The sequence below is a fragment of the Musca vetustissima genome, unplaced genomic scaffold, assembly GCF_032173495.1.
Source record: "Musca vetustissima isolate MV318-11 ecotype Yass unplaced genomic scaffold, APGP_CSIRO_Mvet_v1 utg400943, whole genome shotgun sequence".
Classification (NCBI taxonomy): Eukaryota; Metazoa; Arthropoda; class Insecta; order Diptera; family Muscidae; genus Musca; species Musca vetustissima.
In genome coordinates, this window is record NW_026878727.1 from 1 (window position 1) to 24,122 (window position 24,122).

At 34.9% G+C, this 24,122-nt stretch overlaps 3 protein-coding genes across 3 annotated transcripts; 1 reads left to right on the forward strand and 2 right to left on the reverse strand.

Moving 5' to 3' along the window:
• Nucleotides 1-632: 632 nt before the first annotated feature.
• Nucleotides 633-19,755, reverse strand: LOC133323496 (polyserase-2-like; the record flags this gene model as incomplete). Its single annotated transcript, XM_061532416.1, has 8 exons — nt 19,638-19,755; nt 11,394-11,610; nt 11,040-11,325; nt 10,748-10,973; nt 4,274-4,484; nt 2,765-3,053; nt 2,388-2,703; nt 633-843 (listed from the first exon to the last, which is right to left on the reverse strand). Coding segments are annotated over exons 1-8 (1,874 nt in total), but the record flags the coding sequence as incomplete, so codon positions are not given.
• A 178-nt stretch (nt 19,756-19,933) lies between these two features.
• Nucleotides 19,934-20,623, reverse strand: LOC133323494 (C-type lectin 37Db-like). Its single transcript, XM_061532414.1, has 3 exons — nt 20,506-20,623; nt 20,367-20,440; nt 19,934-20,302 (listed from the first exon to the last, which is right to left on the reverse strand). Exons 1-3 carry the CDS (start codon nt 20,621-20,623, stop codon nt 19,934-19,936), a joined length of 561 nt encoding a protein of 186 aa, XP_061388398.1.
• A 2,963-nt stretch (nt 20,624-23,586) lies between these two features.
• On the forward strand, nt 23,587-23,919 carry LOC133323495 (C-type lectin 37Da-like). Its single transcript, XM_061532415.1, has one exon. The coding sequence runs from the start codon at nt 23,587-23,589 to the stop codon at nt 23,917-23,919; it is 333 nt and encodes a 110-aa protein (XP_061388399.1).
• Nucleotides 23,920-24,122: the final 203 nt, after the last annotated feature.

The window sequence follows — 24,122 nt, forward strand, 5'->3', positions numbered from 1 at the left end:
ATATAAAAATTCCACAGATCACAGGTCGGGGACTTTTTTCTATAAAAAAATTCCACCGACCTGGGGGTGACATTTTTCTATAGAAAAAAATTTCACAGACCCCAAGTTCTACAGAAAAAAATTCCACAGACCCCAGGTCGGTGACATTTTTCTATAGAAAAAATTCCACAGACTCTAGGTTGGTGACATTTTTCTATAGAAAAAATTCCACAGACCCCAGGTCGGTGACTTTTTTTATAGAAAAAATTCCACAGATCCCAGGTCGGTGACTTTTTTCTATAGAAAAAAATCCACAGACCCAAGGTCGGTGATTTTTTTTCTATAGAAAAAAAATCCACAGACCCCAGGTCGGTGACTTTTTTCTATAGAAAAAAAATCCACAGACCCAAGGTCGGTGATTTTTTTCTATAGAAAAAATTCCACAGACCCAAGGTCGGTGATTTTTTTTCTATAGAAAAAAATTCCACAAATTTCGGTGACTTTTTTCTATAAAAAAAAAATCTACAGATCCCAGTTCGGTGATTTTTTCTATTAAAAAATTTCACATACATATGGTCTGATTTTTTTATAGAAACATTTCACAGAACCAGTTTTGATATTTTTATATCACGAAGTTTTGATTTAAAACTTACTCTGTGAAACAATGTCCGGCACACAGCACCACATTTTCGGAAATCAAAGAACCACCACAAATATGTCCGGTACCAAAGAAGTAACCATCATTTAGACGACGTCTAATAGAAACTTGATGTTTTGTATTTGCCAAGGTGGCCACAGTTCCATTGATAATACGGGGATCTTGTGGCCTACCAATTCCGAAGATATCCGATGGCGGGGCACATACTGAAATGTGACGATTTGTTATTTTCCTTCATATTTCCTTCCAACATCTCGTCTACTCACATGAATTTCCAACCAGAAAAACCAAAGTAACCACGAAGAGAGTCCACGTTAATGCCATGATGTCCAAAAATAGATTATATTTGGGTTCTTCTTCGTTCTGACTACCTTAACCGTGAATGGCTAAAATCAGAATGATCGACGATAAACGTTGGCCAATTGTTGGTCAATATCATTTTCTGAGCCCCTAAAAGAAGTGATAATTTATTGCCTAAAATTGTTTTCATAGAATAAAATAAAAAAGTAACATTAAATGCACGATCGGAGATTAACAGTGACGGGAAATTGACACCCTACCATAATTTTGTTGTTGTCTTTTGGTTTTTTTAATATTTAATCTAATCGGAATAACGCATTTCTGATTTGAAAATTCTTTTTGGTATGTGTAGTTCGTAACTTAGCTCTGTTGGTTTTTCGGGGTATCTCGATGGGTATTGTTTTTATTGCCTCTGGGGTGTTTTCCTGATTATTTTTTCATAGGTAGTTTGGATTTCCCATTGTCGTCGTATTTCCCACTTTGCGGGGCTGATAAATTCTAGGAAAAGTTGATTCATTTGATAAAAGTTCCATGACAAAATTATAGGGAATAGACACAAAAGTATGAACCAGAATCTAAAGTCAGGAGGACAAATTTGGGATTAGAATAATTACAGGCCTGCTTTAAATTAATCCGATATAAAAAATAAAGACTTAGGGTCCTTGGATATAGAAAAAATATCAGACCAAGGGTATTTTATTTTTTTTCTTTCGTTTTTGTCTACAGACCCCTGGTCTGATATTTCTTTCTATAGAAACAAATCCACAGACCCCAGGTCTGAAATTTTTTCTATAGAAGAAAATATCAATATACTATCAGATCTTGAGAAAAATTAAAAATATTTAGCTTTTGGGTCCATTGATTTATTTTCAATAGAAAAAATAACCAACTGTGGTCTTTGAGAATAGAAAAAATCTTCCACTTGGGATCCTCAGCACTTCTACAACTGAAAAAATCAATGGGCCCAGGGCGGAAATTTTATAAATTTCCCTAGGGAAAATAAATAAAAATCAACGATCTGGGATCTTTAAGAAAAGCCAACGACTTGGTTCGTTGGGGCAAGTTCTGGGGTCGTTAAGAATTTTTCCTATAGAAAAAAGTCAACGTCCTGGGGTTGTTGAGAACTTTTTCTATAAAAAAGAGTCAACGTCCTGATATCTTTGAGTATTTTTTCTATAGAAAAAAGTCCTGGGGTCATTGATAATTTTTTTTCTTTAGAAAAAAGTTAAAGTCTTGGTTGAGGTTGAGGACTGTTTCAATAGAAGGAGTCTCCCAATTGTCATTATTGAGAACTTTTTCTATAGAAAAATTGTCTCCAATTAAAAAAAAAATCTAGGTCCAAATATTAAATCCACCTTTTTTATTTAAAACATTTTAAATATTACATTAAGTGTCACCACAATAGCAGCCAACAACATCGAACCATTATTTATCGACATTGATCCGTTACCGGCGAATTTTGGCAATGTGCCATTATTTTCTGCTATCTTTTGTAAAATCCAATCCTTATAGAAGGCAACATCGGTATAGACACCAGGCTTCAATGGTAGAGCACATCCGCTACCCCAAGATGTAATACCAGCCTGACGATTATTACAAACCAATGGACCACCAGAATCACCCTGACAGGCATCACGTTCACCTTCTAAATAACCAGCACACATCATACCGGGTCTAATCAAATCCAAATAGGCCGATTCTTTGCGGCATACATTTGGTGGAATATATGGGACATCGACAGTCATTAAGACATCGGAATTGTAGCCCTAAAATGAGATAAAGAATAATTATAGGAAATTTTTGTTGTGGTATTTTTTTCGTATATACCTCTTCGGTTATACCCCAGCCAGTAACTTGACACACAGTACCATTTTTCAATTCTCCATCGTTGAGTACAATTGGTTGCACCGTGGGATGGTCAGCGGGAACTGTGCCATTCAATATGATCACAACAATATCATCTTCGTACGTGGAGAAGTTAAATACTGGTCTGTGTTTTTCGATTTTTTTAATATCGAACTTTAAAGTGTTGTTGTTCTGTTCAAACCGATCCAAATTTCCCATGGTCACAAAGAACTCATCATCAGGCAAATAGCTACCATCGAAGGCTTCTTGACTAAAAATATAAAAAATAATAAGAAAACCGGTAAAGAAAGTAGTAAAGTCGGACTGGGCCGACTATGTGATACCCTTCACCACTTTGGCTATATTGTACATAAGTATGTTCCCTCGAAGGAACATACTCATGTCCTATAATAAGTTTAATTTATTCGTATAGATTTAGAGTCGTGGATCTATATATATATATATATGCTGGAGCTATATCGAAATCTGAACCTATTTTTCCGAAACTTGCCACACGTCATTCTAGATTCACATCAGTACGCTATGGCAAATTTCGTGCAAATCGAAGAATATATAGGAACTTTGGTGCACAATTTACGTAACATAGGACGAAAATATATATGAGAGCTATATCGAAATCTGAACCGATTTTCCCGCAACTTCTGGACTCAATTCAGTAAGATATGCCAAATTTCGTGCATATCGAAGGATATAAAAGGGACTATGGTGCACCATTTACCTTAAATCGGACGAAAATATATATGTGCATCATTCTAGACTTAATTTAGTATGCCATGTCAAATTTCGTGCAAATCGAAAGATTTATAGGTACCATTTACCTTAAATCATTTACCATTTTAATTAAATATGTATGGGAGCTATATCTAAATCTGAACCGATTTTCCCAATTTCAATGGGGTTCGTCCTTGGGCTAAATCAATGAGCTGTGCCAAATTTCATCCAACTCGAATCAAAAATGCGAGAATTTAACATGGACAGACAGTCGGACGGACATGCATAAATCGACTTAAAAAGTGATTCTATGCTTATTCTTATTCAAGAGGAACCATGGGTCTATCTCGTTTCATTTTGCCTGTTACAAATATATGCACAAAGACATAATACCCTGCACCACAGTGTGGTGAATGGTATAAAAATTAAGTTCTGAAAAACACGCTTCTGATATTCTTACATAGATAAATACATCTGCGACAAAAATTCCACAGACCCCAGGCCGATGATTTTTTCTATAGAAAAAATTCCATAGACCCTAGGTTGGCGATTTTTTTCTATAGAAAAAAATCCTCTGTCCCCAGGTCGGTGATTTTTTCTATAGAAAAAATTCCAATTTTCTATAGAAAAAAATCCAATTTTCTAAAGAAAAAATTCCACAGACTCCAGGTTGATGACTTTCTTTCTATAGATAAATATTCCACAAACAAGTGATTTTTTCTATAGAAAAAAATCCACATTTTTTTATTCGAAACTTACTCTGTGAAACAATGTCCGGCACACAGGACAACATTTTCGGAAATCAAGGAACCACCACAAATGTGACCCATACCAAAGTAGTAGTCATCATTAATACGACGTCTAATTGAAACTTGATGTTTTGTATTTGCCAAGGTGGCCTCGGTTCCATTGATAATACGGGGATCTTGTAGCCTACCAATTCCGAAGATATTCGATGGCGGGGCGCACACTAAAATTGTATGATTTGTTTTTATTTCCAATTCCATTCTTATATCGTTCCTCTACTCACATGATTGTCCACTTAGAAATACCAAAGTAACCACGAAGAGAGTCCACGTTAATGCCATGACGGTTAAAAATAGATTCAGTTGGGTTCTCCTTCGTTCTGACTACCTTAACCGCGAATGGCTAAAATCCAAATGATCATCGATAAACGTTGGAAAATTGTCGGTCAATATCAAGTCTATGACCTAAAGATAAACAATAAATACATAAAGCAACATTAGCTGCATGGCCAGAGATTATCAATGACATAAAATTGACACCCATCCTTGATTTTGTTCTTGTTATTTTTGTTTAAATATTTAATCTAATCAGAATAACATATTTCTGATTTGAAAATTTGTAGGTGTGTACAGTACGTAACTTAGAGTCCAGTTTTGTAGGATAGTTTGGGTTATCCATTGTCGTTATATTTCCCCCCTTCTGGATTGATAGATTCGAATAAATGTGGGTTTATTCGATAAACGTTTAACGTCAAAGTGACAGCGAATTTCTTATGGAACTTAAAATAGGGAACAACAACCACAAATCCGTATTTTTTCAATAGAAAAAATTCCAATGACCATAGGTCAGTAATTTCCAACCACTCAGATCTTTGGTGTGTTTTCTACTGAAAAATCCGTCACCGATCTGGTTATTTTGAGACATTGAGATTTTTGTTTGGCGTATTTTCTACTGGCGAAGGGTATCGCAAATTCGACTTGCCCGAGCATAATACACTTTTTATTTCTTCTACTTGAATTCATTTAATTTTAATTTACCCCCAATTTTTTTGCTCATTAAAAATTTAATTTCAATTTAATACAAGTAGTTATCTTCTATTAAATATTATTGTTTTTTTTTCATCACCATATTCAATATTAATTTGAAAAAAACTTCTCAAGTACTTGTCAGTGTCCAGTAGCGATAATTTGTCCCAAAATACCCATTGTATATATGATGTTGTTGTTGTTAACAAAGATGATGGCTATTGTTATTAGGGACATAGACATAACCAATTTAGAAAACCCTGAATGTGTGTGGTTCCATTAAAATGGTCATGGTGGCTATTCCGTGTCCGCAATCGTATATCATTGTGATAAGACTGGAGATGGTAAGTCCAAAATAAAATGTTTATAAAATAAGAGCACCTTGAACTACATATGCGTCTATATTGGTGATAACAAACACTGTACTACAAAACTGATTAGAAAAAATAGTTTTTAAAGAACTCCCGGCTTCTTAATATTCTTATTAGCGGTCTATGAAAAATATATTTTTAATGCAGTGAGCGGAGCAGTATAGTCGGACGCGGCCAACCATAAGATACCCTGCACAACTTCCACGAAAATCCAATATTGTGTGGTTCTATATTCTGAGCTTGGGCAATATTTTGTGATATTTGCACCCTCTTAACCGATTAGAGGTCAACAAATGTTACTAAAATTTGAGTACAGCTCTTCTAACTACTGGTCCAGATTCCCTTCACCGTGTGATTTGTTATGATGTTCGGCTTTCAATTGTGGCCTACAGATCGGCTCGAAAAAGAACACAAAAAAATAAGTTTTCGACCACTTCATCCCAAAATTGTTATCAGATCATCACCGAAAATTATAGGCGTTGTCCTTGACCATACATGGATCCTCATGAAAAATTTCAAATCGATCTCCCTCTAGCGTGGTAATGGGTTACTTACTTACTTAGCTGGCTTGTGAAGGAATCTTCATTTCATAAGCCGAGCTTAAAAAAGATTTCAAGGCGCGTCGGTCTTTTGCGCAGTTTTTCTAATTTGAAAGATCATATTCGGCAATGTTGCCCTCCACATGATTTTTCCATCTTCTTCGTGGCCTTCCCCTTCTGCGTGAACCATCATTTGGTTCGCTTTTATATGACTTCTGGACTGGGACATCTTCATCCATTCTCGCAACATGACCTAGCCAACGTAGTCACTGGAGCTCAATACGTCTAACAATGTCGATGTCCGAGAATAGCTGGTACAGCTCATGGTTCATTCGAAGGCGATAATCACCGTCAACGTAGATTGGCCCATAGATCTTTCGGAGAATTTTTTCTGTCAAACACTCCAAGAGCTACCTCATCTGCTTGTGCAAGCACCCATGCTTCAGATCCATATAACAGCACGGGTAGTATCAGCGTCTTTTAGACTGTGAGTTTGGTCTGCAGGGAGGTGGCCTTACTTTTGAGTCGTTTGCTCAGACCATGTATCATCTGATGGCCATCACAATCCTTCTCCGAATTTCAAAACTGATGTCATTCATTTTATTTATGGTGGTAACAAGGTATATAAAATCGTTGACTACCTCGAAGCTGTAGTTCTCAAGTTCCACAGTTGGTTCGAGTCTACTGGACGTCTTGCGCGTTGATACCATCAGCTTGGTCTTCTCCCCATTTACTGTCATAAACACTTTGTCAGGCTCCTTCTCCATTTGTTCGAAGGTGTCTGTTACCGCTCTCAGTGTTCGACCAATAATATCGATGTCATGGGTGCAGGCAAGTAACATGTGTTGTTTGGTGTACAGAGTGCCATTCCTGTTAACCTTTGCGTCTCGTATGACCTTTTCCTTTTCCAGCAGGACGTTAAAAAGGTCACACGACAAACTGCCACCTTGTCTGAATCCTCGTTCGGTATTAAAGGGCTCCGAGAGGTCCTTTCCGAATTTAACTGCTGATCTTGTGCCAGTTAAAGTTATCCTGCATAGCCGAATTAAGTTTGCAGGAATGTCAAATGCAGACATGACTTTAAACACCTCTGAACGGGTAGGTGAATTTGCCAGGTCTGAAGCTGCATTGGTATGGTCCAATAATGTCATTGACCATTGGCTTCAGTAGTTCACACAGTACGCTGGATAGCACTTTATATGCGATGGGAAGGAGACTTCTTCCTCTATAGTTCGCACATATCGTCTTGTCTCCTTTTTTGTGCACGGGACACAGGATGTTGAGGTTCCAATCATTGGGCATGCATTCTTCTAGCCAAATTGTACTAATCTCGATATACACCAGCTACCAGAAAAACCGACAAAAATTTAGTATTTGGTCCATTTCATGCCCTAAATATTAACCGATCTTTACCAAAAACAATAGGGGTCTTCATTGGCCAGAACCCATCCTACATGCAAAATTTTGTGAAGATTGGTCCATAACTGTGGCATGTATCGTGTTCACAAATTATAATGACTGATTCATCAAAACCCAGAAGAAACGGCTGAAGCTAGAATCTTGAATCTGAAGCTAGTTGAGGGTCACTCTAGGTCCAAAGGTGTCAGATAAGGCTGAGTTTTTGGAAATTCGTACTAGAACGGTACGAAAAGTACTAAATATGGTATCATTTGTATTTGGCATACCAGTAAGGCTAGAACTCTGAAATTTGGATTGAGGGTCACTGATAGAGTTTAGAAAAGACATAGCAATGCGAACTATAAGTATCCGAAAAGTACTGAAATGTACTAAATTTGGTACAATTTCGTAGCATGTGAATGGATTGAACTAAAAACTTGAAATTTGGAATGCAAATTAGAGTTGAGATGTAGGGTCGATATGAGGAGAGTTTGAAAAGCGTGTACTCATGTGTACGAAAAGTACTATATGGTACTATATTTGGTACAAATTTGATTTGGAGGTACAAATCGAGCTGAAATCCTGAAAATTGAAAGTACATTACCGTCAGAGTGAAGGATTGGGATATTTACGTAGTTTTAAAAATCTTTTACTTATGTGTACGAAAAGTACTAAATCGTACTACAATTAATACAACTTGGATTTAGGTGAACCGATAGAGCTGGAACAATGAAATTTGGAGTTAGGTTCATTGTAGAGATGTAGGATTAGGCTCAGGATTCAGTTTAACAAATTAATACTTATGGGTACTAAATGGTACTAAATTTGGTACAATTTGAATTTTAGGCGATCGAATAGAGCTAAAATCATGAAATTTGTAGTCAGGATCACTGTGGATGTGTAAGATTGAAATATGTAGGAAGTTTCAGAAATTTGTACTAATGTATACTAAATTTGGTACAATTTGAAAACATGAAATTTTGATTTAGGATCACAGTGGGGGTGTTGGTTTGGGTTAAGTAGGATGTTTTGGAAATTCGTATTAAATTTAATACAATTTGAATTGAGGGTGAACCGATAGTGTTGGAGTCCTGAAACATAGATTTAGTTCACTGTGGGGGTGTTGGTTTGGGTTAAGTAGGAAGTTTTGGAAATTCATACTACTGTGTACTAAATTTGGTACAATTTGAATTGTGTGTCAACCGATAAAGTTGAAATCCTGAAACTTGGATTTACGATGACTGTGGGGTGTAGGATTGGGGTATGTAGGAAGTTTTGGAAATTCGTACCACTGTGTACTAAATTTGGTACAATTTGAATTGTGGGTGAACCAATAGAGCTAGAATCATGAAATTTGTAGTCAGGATCACTGTGATATGTAAGATTGATATATGTAGGAAGTTTCAGAAATTTGTACTAATGTGTACTAAATTTGGTACAATTTAAATTGTGGGTGAAGAGATAGAGTTGAAAACATGAAATTTTGATTTAGGATCACTGTGGAGGTGTAGGATTGGGGTATGTAGGGGTATTTCGTACAATTTGAATTGTGGGTGAACTGATAGAGTTTGAATCCTGAAACTTAGATTTAGGATCACTGTATGAGTGTAGGGGTAGGAAGGAGGTTTTGGAAATAAGTACTACTGTGTACTAAATTTGGTACAATTTAAATTGTGGGTGAACCAATAGAGTTGGAATCCTGAAAATTGGTTTTACGATGACTGTAGGAGTGTAGGTTTGGGGTAGGAAGAAGGTTTTGGAAATTAGTACTACTGTGTACTAAATTTGGTACAATTTGAATTGTGGGTGAACCGATAGTGTTGGAATCCTGAAACGTGGATTTAGGATCACTGTGGGGGTGTTGGTTTGGGTTAAGTAGGAAGTTTTGGAAATTCGTAATACTGTGTACTAAATTTGGTACAATTTAAAATGTGGATGAACTGAAAGAGTTTGAATCCTAAAACTTAGATTTAGGATCACTGTGGGGTTGTTGGTTTGGGTTAAGTAGAAAGTTTTGGAAATTCGTAGTACTGTGTACTAAATTTTTTACAATTTAAATGGTGGGTGAACTGATAGAGTTGGAATCCTGAAACTAGGATTAAGGATCATTGTGGGAGTGTAGGTTTGGGGTAGGAAGGAGGTTTTGGAAATTCATACCACTGTGTACTAAATTTGGTACGATTTGAATTGTGGGTGAACTGATAGAGTTTGAATCCTTAAACTTAGATTTAGGATCACTGTGGGGGTGTTGGTTTGGGTAAGTAGGAAGTTTTGGAAATTCTTACTAATGTGTACTAAATTTGGTACAATTTGATTTGTGGGTGAACTGATAGAGTTAGAATCCTGAAATTTTAATTTGGATTCATTGTGGTAGGATCGGGGTATGCATGAATTTTGTTGGATGTTTGAAGAGGATACTTATCGAAATAATGTGTGCAAAATGGAAAATTTGGATTTGGGTGAACCTTTAGAGCTCGAATCATGAAATTTGGTACTAAATGGTGGTACTCAAATTTAATTTATGGTCGATATTAACGTGTGGATAGTTTTTTCTGACATATGCAGTTTGCTGTGAAAATAAAATAATATTAATATTTCCTACATTCGCTAAGGAAGTTGCGGGCACATATGGGGATCCTGAAAAAATATTTTTTTTAATTACCCTTTTGTTGACCCTTAAGAACATATTTTTAAAATATCCACGCTTAATGATAACTCTTGAAAATATGTTATTATTAAATGCATATCATATCTATTTATTAAAATTGATTCATATTTTCTCTAATAAATTTACATACATATATACAATTTTAGATTTTATCACATATGTATATTCATATAAATACAATATTTAAGCCTAATTCTCAATGTCCAATGAGGCATTCCGTGTGGAATGAAACAAAATGCCAATTCATGATTAATTAAATTAATTCTTAATATAAAATTTACAAAATAAGTTCATTTGTTAAATTCCCCCCCCCCCACAAAAAATCTACCAAAATTTAACAACAAATAAAAAACTTAAAATGATTACAATTGAAATATATGAAAAATTTTTCAAATTCCCAGCAGTATTTCTATAAACATTATAATCGAAAGTTTTATTATTCGTGACGACCCAATTGTAATATGCCGAAACATTTGTATAAACACCAGGTTTGAGAGCTTGACCGCAACCAATACCCCATGACACAATACCAACTTGACTATTGGCACAGACCATGGGCCCACCAGAATCACCCTGACAGGCATCAACACCTCCCACATAATAATCACCAGCACAAATCATGCTCAGTGGTATATGACCATAGGAAGCCTCGCAATCATTGTAGGATATGCTTCGAACTACCGTCGACATCAAATTATTGGGTATAAGGCCCTAGAAAACAATTTAAAATTTGAATTATTTTTAATTTCTTTTCAAAAATATTTTCCTTTCACTTACCCTCTCAGTTTTACCCCAACCACTGACATTACACGGTGCACCCATATTCAATTCGATATCATTTAAATGTATTGCCCTTGCCGTTGGCCAATTCCATGGTATATAACCATTGATCATTACCAATGCGATATCATTGATCATACTTATCGGATCAAAACCGGCATGCTTAACCATCTCCTGAACATAATATTCCAGGACATTAGGTTCTTTGACATATAATTGTGTGGAGCCCACAACAACTTTAAATTCTCCAGCTCTACGTTCAGTTTCGGGATCGGTGTTGTAGCTGCAAGAAAATTAATTGTTTATTAATTTAGATAATTTTTTCTGTTTGAGAAATTCCCTACAACTTACTTTATCAAGCAATGGGCAGCTGTCAGTATAACTCTTTGTGATATAATCGAACCGCCACAGATGTGCCCGTAGCCAAAACCGCGAGCATTTTCATTTGCCACCAAACGCAGGGAAACCTGATATTTGGCATCATTAATTGAAATTTGAGAACCACCAATGATTTTGGATTCCTTTGAAGGAATTGCATCCCTAAAAGATGCATCAGGAGGTAAAGTGCCTATAAATAAATAAAAAATAATAGGTTTAAAAATCCACGCCTATTGGTGGTTCTTGAAAAAATATTTTTCAAAATCCACGCCTATTGGTAGACCTTACATTTTTTTTTAAAAAAAATTGAAAAAAAAAAAAATATTTTTAAAATCTACACACCTATTGGCGGTTTTTGAAAAAAAATTTTTAAACCAGTAAGGGAAGTAGTAAAGTCGGACGGGGCAGACTTTATGATACCCTTCACCACTTCGGGTATATTCAATAGACGTCGCATTTTTAAAGGACCAGTAAAATAAAATTGGATCCATAAACATGTCATTCTGCAACAGATACTAAATTCTTCATTTGGTCAGATATAGAAGCTATATCTAAATCTGAACCGATTTTCAGGAGACTTAACACACATCATTATAGACCTCATTGTCAAATTTCGTGAAAATCGAAAGATACATAGGGACTTTGGTACGCCATTTACCTTAAATCGGACAAAAATATATATAGGAGCTATATTTAAATCTGAACCGATTTTTTCGAAACTTAACACACATTATTGTGGATATAATTTAATACTCTATGCCAAATTTCGTGCTAATCGTAAGATATATAGGGGCTTTGGTGCACTATTTACATTAAATCGAACAAAAATATATATGAGAGCTATATCTAAATCGGAACCGATTTTCAAGAAATTTAACATACATTATTCTGGATATAATTTAATACGCTGTGCCAAATTTCATGCTAATCGTAAGATATATAGGGACTTTGGTGGACCATTTACATTAAATCGGACGAAAATATATATGGGAACTATATCTAAATCTGAACCGATTTTTAGGAAAGTTAACACACATTATTCTGGATATAATTTAATACGCTATGCCAAATTTCATGCGAATCGAAAGATATATAGGGACTTTGGGGCACCATTTACATTAAATCGGACGAAAATATATATGAGAGCTATATCTAAATCTGAACCGATTTTCACGAAACTTAATACACATCATTTTAGACCTAATTCATTACGCTGTGCCAAATTTGGTGGAAACCAAAAGATATTAAGGGACTTTGGTGCACCATTTACATTAAATCGGAAGAAAATATATATGAGAGCTATATCTAAATCTGAACCGATTTTTCCCAATTTCAATAGGGTTTGTCCTTGGAGCAAATAAGTGACCTATGCCAAATTTCATCCAAATGGGATCATAAATGCGACCTGTACTTTGTTCACAAAAATACATGGACGGACAGACACACATGCAAAATCGACTCAGAAATTGTTTCTATGCATATTCTCAAAAGGAACCATGTGTCTATCTCGTTTCCTTTAGTCTGCTACAAACATATGCACAAACACATAATATCCTATACCACAGTGTGGTGAAGGGAAAAAAAATCCATGCCTATTGATGGTCTCTGAAAACATATTTTAAAAAACTCCTTCAAAAAATATTTTTAAAAAAATCACTTCTATGCTTCCCTTTGCTTATTATTCTGAACTTTCCCGAACATATTGATTATGCCCAAAAATCTACAATTTTATTTTTATTAGCCTGCTATAAATATTCTATAAATAGTTAAACAATAATTTTGTTTGCTAAAAATAAATATTTTATTTTATAATTTGTTTATAAGCGTGTAGTAAACGTTAAGGTGTTTCCAACAGTTTCCAATAAAAAATAATAATGACTATGCAGGAAGTTAGAACTCGTGTGAATCAGATTCCGATGGTGCTATTCTTTGTTTTCATATTAATTGAATTGTTTTTGGCGTCATAAAATTACGTTATAAAAATCATCAAATCATTATCAATTCGTTATCGCTGATGGTTAATCAGCGATCGCTTGATAATATGAAAGTGAACTATTTTTAAGGATGCTTGACATTAATTCCCCGATTTTGTTGTAGTTGTCTAGGAAAATTGCAGCCTTTTTTAGTTACATTGTTGAATAGTTTTGTTAATATGTACTACACAACTATGTTGTCAAGGTATTATAGCTTTGTGCAGTCCCAAGAGTTTGTAACGCCGCGAAATATTGGTCCTAGACCCACCTTTAAGTATACCGATCGTCATATCTCGACTAGCTGAGTCGATCTAGACATGTGTGTCCATCCAATCTTCACCAAATTTTGCATGGAGGATAGGTTCGGCCCAATGAAGACCCCTATTTTTGGTAAAGATTGGTTAATATTTAAGGGATGAAATGGACCAAATACTTAATTTTTGTCGGTTTTTCTGGTATCTCCAGAGGCCGCAGTTATGGTCCGAACATCGTGAAATTTTACATGGAGAAGAGGATCGTGCCGAAGATCGGTCAATATTTAGCGGGTCAAATGGACCCTGACTTTTGTGTAAAAAATTACAAAATTTTTATTCTGGGGCGTATATACTTGCTCCTGAAGGACATATACCCGAGAAGTTTATAGTATATCCCAGAGGAGTTGTTGACCTTCAAATTGATACCAAACTTATGGCTGCATGTACTCTGATGTGGGAGTTATACTTAATTAGGTAAAGGTGACGATGTGCATAGTATTACTATTACTCCATTAGAGGATGGAAATGTCGCGCTGATAGCTTTGAAATTGTACATGAACTTCCGATTATGGTCAAGGACGACATAGTTTTCGGTGAAGTTGAGATTTCATTCAGGAGGTGCAATGAACCGAAAACTTTAATTCTGTCAGATTTTCTAGTCGCTCTAGAGGCAATTGTTATATGCAGAACATCACCTATTTTACAAGGTGAAGGGGATCTGACCAAATTCTTAGAGCGGCTGTTTCGAAGACGATCGATCAATATTCCAAGGGTCAAATCACCCAAAACCTAAAGTGACCATTTTTTATTTTTAGGGCGTAAAAATTCACTTCAAGAAAAAAAATTGGAAAATATGCCAGGGTTAGAAAGTGAAGTTGTTGACCTATAATCGGTAAAAAGATTGCAAATATCTCGAAATATTGCCCAGGCTCAGAATATAGAACCGCAGAGAGTTTGATTTTCGTGGTAGTAGGGTATCATATGGTCGGCCCCGTCCGACTATACTGCTCCGCTCACTGGTTTTTAAATATTTTTTCAGCGACCATTAAATGGCGTCCGTCTGTACAGTACAGGTTGCAGTTTTAATCCGATTTGGATGAAATTTGGCGTAGCTCCCTTTTTTTGGCCCAATGAAATTAAATTGAAATTAAAGAAACTCGGTTCAGATTTAAATATAGCTCTCGTATATAGTTTCGTCCGATTTAAGGTAAATGTGTCAACAAAGTCCCTATATATCTTTCGATTTGCATGAAATTTGGCATAGAGTTCTGAATTGGGTCCAGAATGATGTGTGCTAAGTTTCGTGAAAATCGGTTCAGATTTAGATATAGACCCATATATTTTCATCCGATTTAATCTAAATGGGGCCCTATATATTTTTCGATTTGTACGAAATTTTGTATAGTATACTGAATTATGTCTAGAATGATGTGTGTCAAGTTTCGAGATAATCGGCTGAGATTTAGATATAGGTCCCATATATATTTTCGTCCGATTTAATGTAGATGGGGTACCAAAGTCCATATATATCTTTCGATTTGCGTGAAATTTTGCATAGTGTACTGGATTGAGGCTCGAATGATGTGTGTCAAGTTTCTAGAAAATCGGTTCAGATTTAGATATAGGTCCCATATATATTTTCGTCCGATTTTATGTAAATGTGGCTCCAAAGTCCCTATATATCTTTCGATTTGGACGAAATTTGGCATATCGTACCGAACGAAGTCTAGAATGATGTGTGTTAAGTTTCGAGAAAATCTGCTGAGATTTAGATATAGGTCCCATAAATATTTTCGTCCGATTTAATGTAAATAGTGCACCAAAGTCCCTATATATCCTTCGATTTGTACGAAATTTTGCACAATATACTGAATTATGTCTACAATGATGTGTGTCAAGTTTCGAGAAAATCGGGTTAGATTTAGATTTAAGTTCATTCAATTTCATCTCAATGTTCCTTCGAAAAGGCGCGACGTCTGTTAGGATCCATCTGTTGAATATACCCAAAGTGGTGAAGGGTATCATATAGTCGGCCCAGTCCGACTTTACTACTTTCCTTACTGGTTAAAAGTATTTTTTTTCAAAGACCATCAATAGGAGTGGAGTTTTTATTTTTTTTTTTTTTTGGTTTTAAATACTATGCAATGTTTTTTATTTCTTTTATTTCTTCCACAATAAAACTATTTTTAGTCAGAACCTTATCGAATTTTTTAAAAAAATCAAATTTAAAATCATGATTGTTTTGATTTAAACCTAAAATAAGAAAGCAAACAATAATCGGTTTCTTTTATGATAAACACCGAGATTGGCAAAAATTGCAAACTGCTATGATTTTTATGCCTCACACATTTTGTTTATTAAAGTCAATGGGGGTATTATACATAGGGGCGTATAAGCAATAAAAAAAGTTATCAAAATCATAAACATTATTACTCATGCGCAAAGCATGCTTATGCATAATGGAAATGATAGGGCTTGCACAAAAAAAAGAAACAACATTACCTCTATAACAGAGAATACAAACAAAAACTATTGAGATTAACACACACATGAATATATCAACAAAAGAATATGTAAACAAACCGCTAAAGATGATCTCTTCTCTACTCTTAATAATCGAAACATAATCTCTCTCTTTGTATAACAGTGCAATAGTAACTCGAAACAAAAACAACAATCAAAGCAAACTATTGAGAGGTTGAACATAAGTAAACAAAGCCACGAGGATGCTCTCTTCACACTAACGTTTTTAAAAAACAAAGCGTTATCACACTACACAACTGTAAACGAAAAACACTAAACAAAAACAACAAACTAAAGAAACTATAGAGAGAGATTGTGAGAGCATACCCCCAGAGAGATAGATTATTACAACAAAAGTAAACAAACCATATGCTTGGCTCTATCTCTCCCACAGGTGGGAAACAAACAAACTGTATCAAGCACTCTGTTACAAAGCAATTATAAAACATAATCTCTCCACTCTTCATTACAACACATTTACATCTCAACACTTTGTTAACACTTCGATTTACATTTTTCAATTAAATTAACTTACTTCCTTGACATTGTTGAAATACACACACAATTGCTATTATTATGACACTCGATATTGTCATTTGTATTTTTGGATTATTTATCATAATTTCTTTGTTTGTCGGTAAATCGATTTTGTAGATTTCGCCAAAAAAAAGCTAAATGTAATTCACACCGGTCCGATGAAAATCAAATCACAACTGACACCGTTTTTCAATGGTGACTGAACGCATTAATGCGTTATGACACCCAAGCGATTGATTCGTTATAAGTGACGCGACACTTATCTTCATATCTTATCGGGTGCCCAGGTAAAATAAAACCAAAGCCTTTTCATAAAATAAACAATAAAAAACGACCAAAAACAAAATATCTCAATATCAAAAATAAGTGGGTGCTCTTGAAATGTCGAAAAGCCAGAAAACAACAACAACAATAACAAAAGATAATTAATAACTAACAGAAGAATTATTGTAAACAAAAAAAATATGTGCTGTAATGTTGTGATATGATATAATTTTGAAAAAAAAAATAGTTTATAAGGGAGATATGATCCCTATGAGGGAGGATATAACATGGGGTTTATATCGTCATTAGCAGAGCACTAGAATTTAATTATTAATCTATATATATATAAAAAAGTTGCGTTATAAGTGACTGACTGATCATCAACGCCCAGACGAAACGGCTAAAGCTAGAAACTTAAAATTTGGCATGTAGGTTGAGTTAGAGGCGGGGTTTTTGGAAATTCGTACTAAAAGGTACTAAAAAGTACTAAAAACTGAATTGCGCGGGAATGGTTGGATGTAGAACTTTGAAATTTGGTATGTTGCTTTGCCTACGATGAAAAAAAATTAGTTTCAGTTGTCATTTAATATTTAGTGGCAGTTTAGTACTAATTTCAAAAAAAAAATGTGCATAGCGAAGTATTTGTAATAGTTAAATCAATGTACCACGTTTCAGATTACTATTTCTAACGATTCCATTGTAATTTTTATTTAGTACTTTTTATCACCACTTTAGTACACATTTGTGATAGTAAAAGCTATTTGTAAAAGCTTAAATACCATGTTTCTGATATCAACCCGTACCTGTTCCATTGTAATATAATATTTAGTACTTTTTAGTACCTTAAGTACTAATTTCCAAAATTTGTTCACACATTCCCCTTTGCCTATAATTGACAAAGCTGCATAACAAATTTAAGAGTTCTGAATCCAAACGTTCCGGTGTAATATAGTTTTAGTACTTTTTAGTATATTTTTATTAACATTTTAGTACCAATTTCCAAAAGATTTTTTGCACAACATTCTATTTGTAATAGCTTAAGCTACATACCAATTTTCAGATAAGTATCTCTACTGATTCTATTCAAATAAAATATTTTGTACTTTTTAGTACCTCTTAGTACTAAATTCCAATTTTTTTTCACACATTCCTTTTGAATTATTATTGACAAAGCTATATACCAAATTTCAGAGTTCTACTTCCAACCGTTCCAGCGTAATTAGTTTTAGTACTTTTTAGTACCATTTTAGTACTAATTTCCAACAAATATTTTTGTACGTCGTTATTGTTTTAATAGCTTAAGCTACGTACAGATATGTATCTCTACCGATTCCATTCAAATGTAATATTTAGTACTTTTTAGTACCTCTTAGTACTAAATTCCCAATTTTTTTTTCATCGTAGGCAAAGCAACATACCAAATTTCAAAGTTCTACATCCAACCATTCCCGCGCAATTCAGTTTTTAGTACTTTTTAGTAGTATGTTGCTTAATTTTTGGAAATAAGTACTAATTCTGTAAATATATATATATATATATATATATATATGGGAGCTATATCTAAATCTGAACCGATTTTCCCGAAACTTTGCACACATCCATTCTAGGCTTTATTCAGTATGCTATCCAAAATTTGTCCAAATCAAAAGATTTCCAGGGACGTTAGTGGACTACTTACATAAAATCGGACGTGCCTATATATGGAATCTATATCTAAATCTGAACCGATTTTCACGAAACTTTGCCCACATCATTCTAGACTTAATTTAGTACGCTGTGCCAAATTTCGTGCAAATCGAAAGATATATAGGGACTTTGGTACACAATTTACCTTAAATCGGACGAAGATATATATGGGAGTTATATCTAAATCTGAACCGATTTTCTCGAAACTTTGCGCACATCAGTCTAGACTTAATTTAGTACGCTGTGCCAAATTTCGTGCAAATCAAAAGATATATAGGGACTTTGATGCACCATTTACCTAAAATCGGACGAAAATATATATGGGAGCTATATCTAAATCTGAACCGATTTTTCCCAATTTCAATAGGGTTCGTCCTTGGGCCAAACAAATGAACTGTGCCAAATTTCATCCAATTCGGATCATAAATGCAACCTGTACTTTGTTTACAATTTAACATGGACAGACGGACGGACATGCATAAATCGACTCAGAATGTGATTCTATGCATATTCTCAAAAGGAACCATGAGTCTATCTCGATTATTTTTGCCTGTTACAAACAAATGCACAAAGACATAATACCCTGTACTACAGTGTGGTGAAGGGTATAAAAATCGCCTTCACAGTGTAAATCAGATCCTGATAACCAACACCATTTATCCCTGGGATATTTGATTTTAAATGATCTGAAAGTTCCCTGATTTCCTGTGCACTGTCGAATGAGGCTAAGTCGCCACCCATAGACCGACATATCAAATTAGCTTTGAACCATGATACCTGTAAAACGTACAAAATTGATTAGCCACTCTGGTCATGTTCAATCCGAATTTTTAATGTGTACCTTTGATTGGCCGAAATGATATAGTTTTTTACCAACGCGGATGAATGGATCTAATTTGAAGTCATCAGGATAACCTTAAGGAGGGGTACAAATCACTTGAACTTTCTACGATCTGGACGAAAATGTTGTTTAATCTTACCCTCTGAAATGGTTGCTGATAATTTTCGTTCTCGTGATCCCATTACATCCGGACTGGTCAGACACAAAAGGAGGAACGCCATTAAGGCGACGTTCTTCGAATGAGCTTCTGTTGCCATATTGTCTTGTCAATGATCACCACACAACTGAGTCGATCTTAATGAGCAAAGCTTTTGCAATGAAAAGTAAAACCAGAACATACGCTTTAGAAGCTATCAAGAATAAAGTTACAACTTGGAAATACTTTGAATAGTGGAAGGAGATTTTTATTTCAACAAAAGTATTTCGAATTTGATTTTAGAATACGCTGACCACAACTGTCGTTGGCTTCTTGGTTTGGCAGATATAAAATGCGTTCATTCTGCACTTCCAGTCATTCATTTGGTATTTAGGTTCCTTGTACCACAAATGGACACAATGCTCATTGCCACCGGCATTATCAGGTTGTACACCCGCCCAGTCAGCATATAACATACGTTCGCCAGTTCCGTACCAATAAAAATCGCCTTCAGAGTGTAAATCAGATCCTGATAACCACCACCATCTATCATTGGGATAATTTGATTTTAAATGTTCTGAAAGTTCCTCGATTTCCTCTGGATTGTCGAATGAGGCTAAGACGCCACCCATTGACTGACAGATCAAATTAGCTTTGAACCATGATACCTGTAAAACGTACAAAATTGATTACCCACTCTGGTCATGTTCAATCCGAATGTTTAATGTGTACCTGTGATTGGCCGAAATGATATAGTTTTTTACCAACACGGATGAATGGATCTGTTTCGAAGTCATCAGGATAACCTTAAGGAGGAGGACAAATCATTTGAACTTTCTACGATCTGGACGAAAATGTTGCTTAATCTTACCGTCTAAAAGGGTTGCTGATAATTTTCGTTCCCGTAATCCCATTACAACCGGGCAGGCCAAACACAAAAAAAGGAACGTCAGTAAGGCGACGTTCTTAGTATGAGCTACAGTTGCCATGTTATCTTGTCAATGATCAAAACACAACTGACCCTTTACCGAACTCTTGCTATTTAATTAAGAACGACGAGAAATGTCGAGTCTGACAGATTTTGACATCAACGATTTGGAAGACAGTTTATTTTGAAATCGTTGGCTTTTGTCTATTAACATAAACTCGGAATTATTTTTTTTATTCAAATTATTTCTTGTCTTTCTTTTGTAATCGTGTATCGTTCTCGATCTTCCCAGTATAGCATCAAATTAAACAGCACCACCTTTTCTAACAGATGATGGTAAGCCAATAAAACTGGTTTAAATGTGTTGCAACAACAACATCAACTCTGAATTATTTTTTTTATTCTAATTATTTTTTGTCATTCTTCTTTAATCGTGTAATGTTCACGATCTTCCCAGTATAGCATCAAATTAAACTGCATCACTTTTTCCAACAACAGATGATGGTAAATCAATAAAACGGGTTGATAGTTTAAATGTGTTGCAACAACAAAGAAAACATTAATAACAACAATAATTTCTGACCTACTGCTGCTATTTACTGTATACTGAAAATAAATTTACATACCAATTTTATATACGTAGTTGTTGTTGTAGCCGCCCTATTGTTTTTTTCCAAAATGGGCGGAGGTGGCAGACGTCTGCCGAGAAAGACTCGGGTCGTAGAAGCGTTTTATATACGTCGGTTTTGTTGTTGTTCTTTGTATTATAAATGCCCATCAGTTCTAAAACTTTAGAAAATATGAATTAATAATAATTTACCATACGAATTGGCGTTAATAATGTGGAAAGTATAACAACGCTAATCGTTATTATTCATTAAAGATATTATAAACATAGAAAGTTAGGACTTTGAAAATTTAATTTCATACATCAAACAAGTTGAAGATCGATCTCTTCCCGAGTTTGTATCAATTTTCTCGTATTTTCGCCTAAAATATAAGAAATGTGATGTAGAATAATACTGATTAGTCTGATTTAGGAGTTTAATGAAAAAGCGTTAAGTTCGGCTGGGCCGAACTTTGGATACCCTCCACCATAGATATACTGACAGGTACTAGAATTGAAAATATAGGGAATATACAAAAACGTGGACCTATACCGACATGTCTAAGAACGGATTATGTAAACAATAATACAAATTTCAGAAATTTTTAATTGATAATTCAAATTCGAAAATGGGGAATATCGGTCCACTCCTTCTGAAACCTCCACACAGGGACTAGGTCTAAATGCGGCTATAGTTCATTATCGAACCTTAAGTTCTAATTTTTTATCTCGCTATCCTCCGTAGGTGAAATGATTACAAAAATTATTAATATTCGCCCCCTTTTTAGGTTAGTTCCCATATAACCCCCTTTTTTATATTAAAATAGTTATCTGAGTTGTTCCGCGTTTTGAGTTTGGTTCTAAGACTCTGTTGTAATAATTTCACCTGCGGAGGATAGCGAGATAAAAAATTAGAACTTAAGCTTCGATAATGAACTGAACCGCATTTAGACCTAGTTCCTGTGTGGAGGTTTCAGAAAGAGTGGACCGATATTCCCCATCTTCGAATTTGAATTATCAATTAAAAATTTCTGAAATTTGTATTATTGTTTACATAATCCGTTCTTAGACATGTCGGTATAGGTCCACGTTTTTGTATATTTCCTATATTTTCAATTCTAGTACCTGTCAGTATATCTATGGTGGAGGGTATCCAAAGTTCGGCCCGGCCGAACTTAACGCTTTTTCACTTGTTTGATGTTTATTCTGACCAGATATTACCTTGTTTAAAATAAGTTTTCAATCATTCCTGGAAAAGTCTTAAAATGTTTGGATTGAGGGTTAAAATATTTGAAAAAATATACCTCCCGATTGTTGTACTATTAACAAATGGACGAACAAATGGGTGGATCTGTGTTTAAGGGAAAGGGTGTGGGAGTGCTTGCATGAAAATTATTGTATTGTTAAATAATTGTATTCAAAGTCCTAACTTTCTATGTTTATAATATCTTTCACGAATAATAACGATTAGCGTTGTTAGACTTTCCACATTATTAAGGCCAATTCGTATGGTAAATTATTATTAATTCATATTTTCTAAAGTTTTCGTTTTAGGGAACTGATGGGCATTTATGATACAAAGAACAACAACAAAACCTACGTATATAAAATGCTTCTACGACCCGAGTCTTTCTCGGCAGACGTCTGCCACCTCCGCCCACTTTGGAAAAAAACAATAGGGCGACTACAACAACAACTACGTATATAAATAGCAGCAGTATGTCAGAAATTATTGTTGTTATTAATGTTTTCTTTGTTGTTGCAACACATTTAAACTATCAACCCGTTTTATTGATTTACCATCATCTGTTGTTGGAAAAAGTGGTGCAGTTTAATTTGATGCTATACTGGGAAGATCGGGAACATTACACGATTAACGAAGAATGACTAATAATAATTCCGAGTTTATGTTAATAGACAAAAGCCAACGATTTCAAATAAACTGTCTTCCAAATCGTTGATGACAAAATCAGTCAGACTCGACATTTCTCGTCGTTCTTAATTAAATAGCAAGAGTTCGGTAAAGGGTCAGTTGTGTTTTGATCATTGACAAGATAACATGGCAACTGTAGCTCATACTAAGAACGTCGCCTTACTGACGTTCCTTTTTTTGTGTTTGGCCTGCCCGGTTGTAATGGGATTACGGGAACGAAAATTATCAGCAACCCTTTTAGACGGTAAGATTAAGCAACATTTTCGTCGTAAATCGTAGAAAGTTCAAATGATTTGTCCTCCTCCTTAAGGTTACCCTGATGACTTCGAAACAGATCCATTCGTCCGCGTTGGTAAAAAACTATATCATTTCGGCCAATCAAAGGTACACATTAAACATTCGGATTGAACATGACCAGAGTGGGTAATCAATTTTGTACGTTTTACAGGTATCATGGTTTAAAGCTAATTTGATCTGTCAGTCAATGGGTGGCGTATTAGCCTCATTCGACAGTCCAGAGGAAATCGAGGAACTTTCAGAACATTTAAAATCAAATTATCCCAAGGATAGATGGTGGTGGTTATCAGGATCTGATCTACACTCTGAAGGCGATTTTTATTGGTACGGAACTGGCGAACGTATGTTATATGCTGACTGGGCGGGTGTACAACCTGATAATGCCGGTGGCAATGAGCATTGTGTTCATTTGAAGTACAAGGAACCTAAATACCAAATGAATGACTGGAATTGCAGAATGAACGCATTTTATATTTGCCAAACCAAGAAGCCAACGACAGTTGTGGTCAGCGTATTCTAAAATCAAATTCGAAATACTTTTGTTAAAATAAAAATCTCCTTCCACTATTCAAAGTATTTCCAAGTTGTAACTTTATTCTTGATAGCTTCTAATTTAACTTTTAGCTTCTAATTTAACTTTTTTCCTATTGGAAAAATTAACTTTTTTTCCTATTGGAAAATGAATTTTTTTTCTTATTGCAAAAATTAAAATTTTCTTTTTGG

Excerpts from the sequence above, each read along its gene's own strand:
- LOC133323494 (XM_061532414.1), bottom strand. The coding sequence starts at position 20,623 with ATGGCAACTGTAGCTCATACTAAGAACGTCGCCTTACTGACGTTCCTT. Across the intron at positions 20,441-20,505 it reads ATCAGCAACCCTTTTAGACG|GTTATCCTGATGACTTCGAA; the intron begins GTAAGATTAAGC and ends CTCCTCCTTAAG. Across the intron at positions 20,303-20,366 it reads ATCATTTCGGCCAATCACAG|GTATCATGGTTCAAAGCTAA; the intron begins GTACACATTAAA and ends TACGTTTTACAG.
- LOC133323495 (XM_061532415.1), top strand. The coding sequence starts at position 23,587 with ATGGGTGGCGTATTAGCCTCATTCGACAGTCCAGAGGAAATCGAGGAA.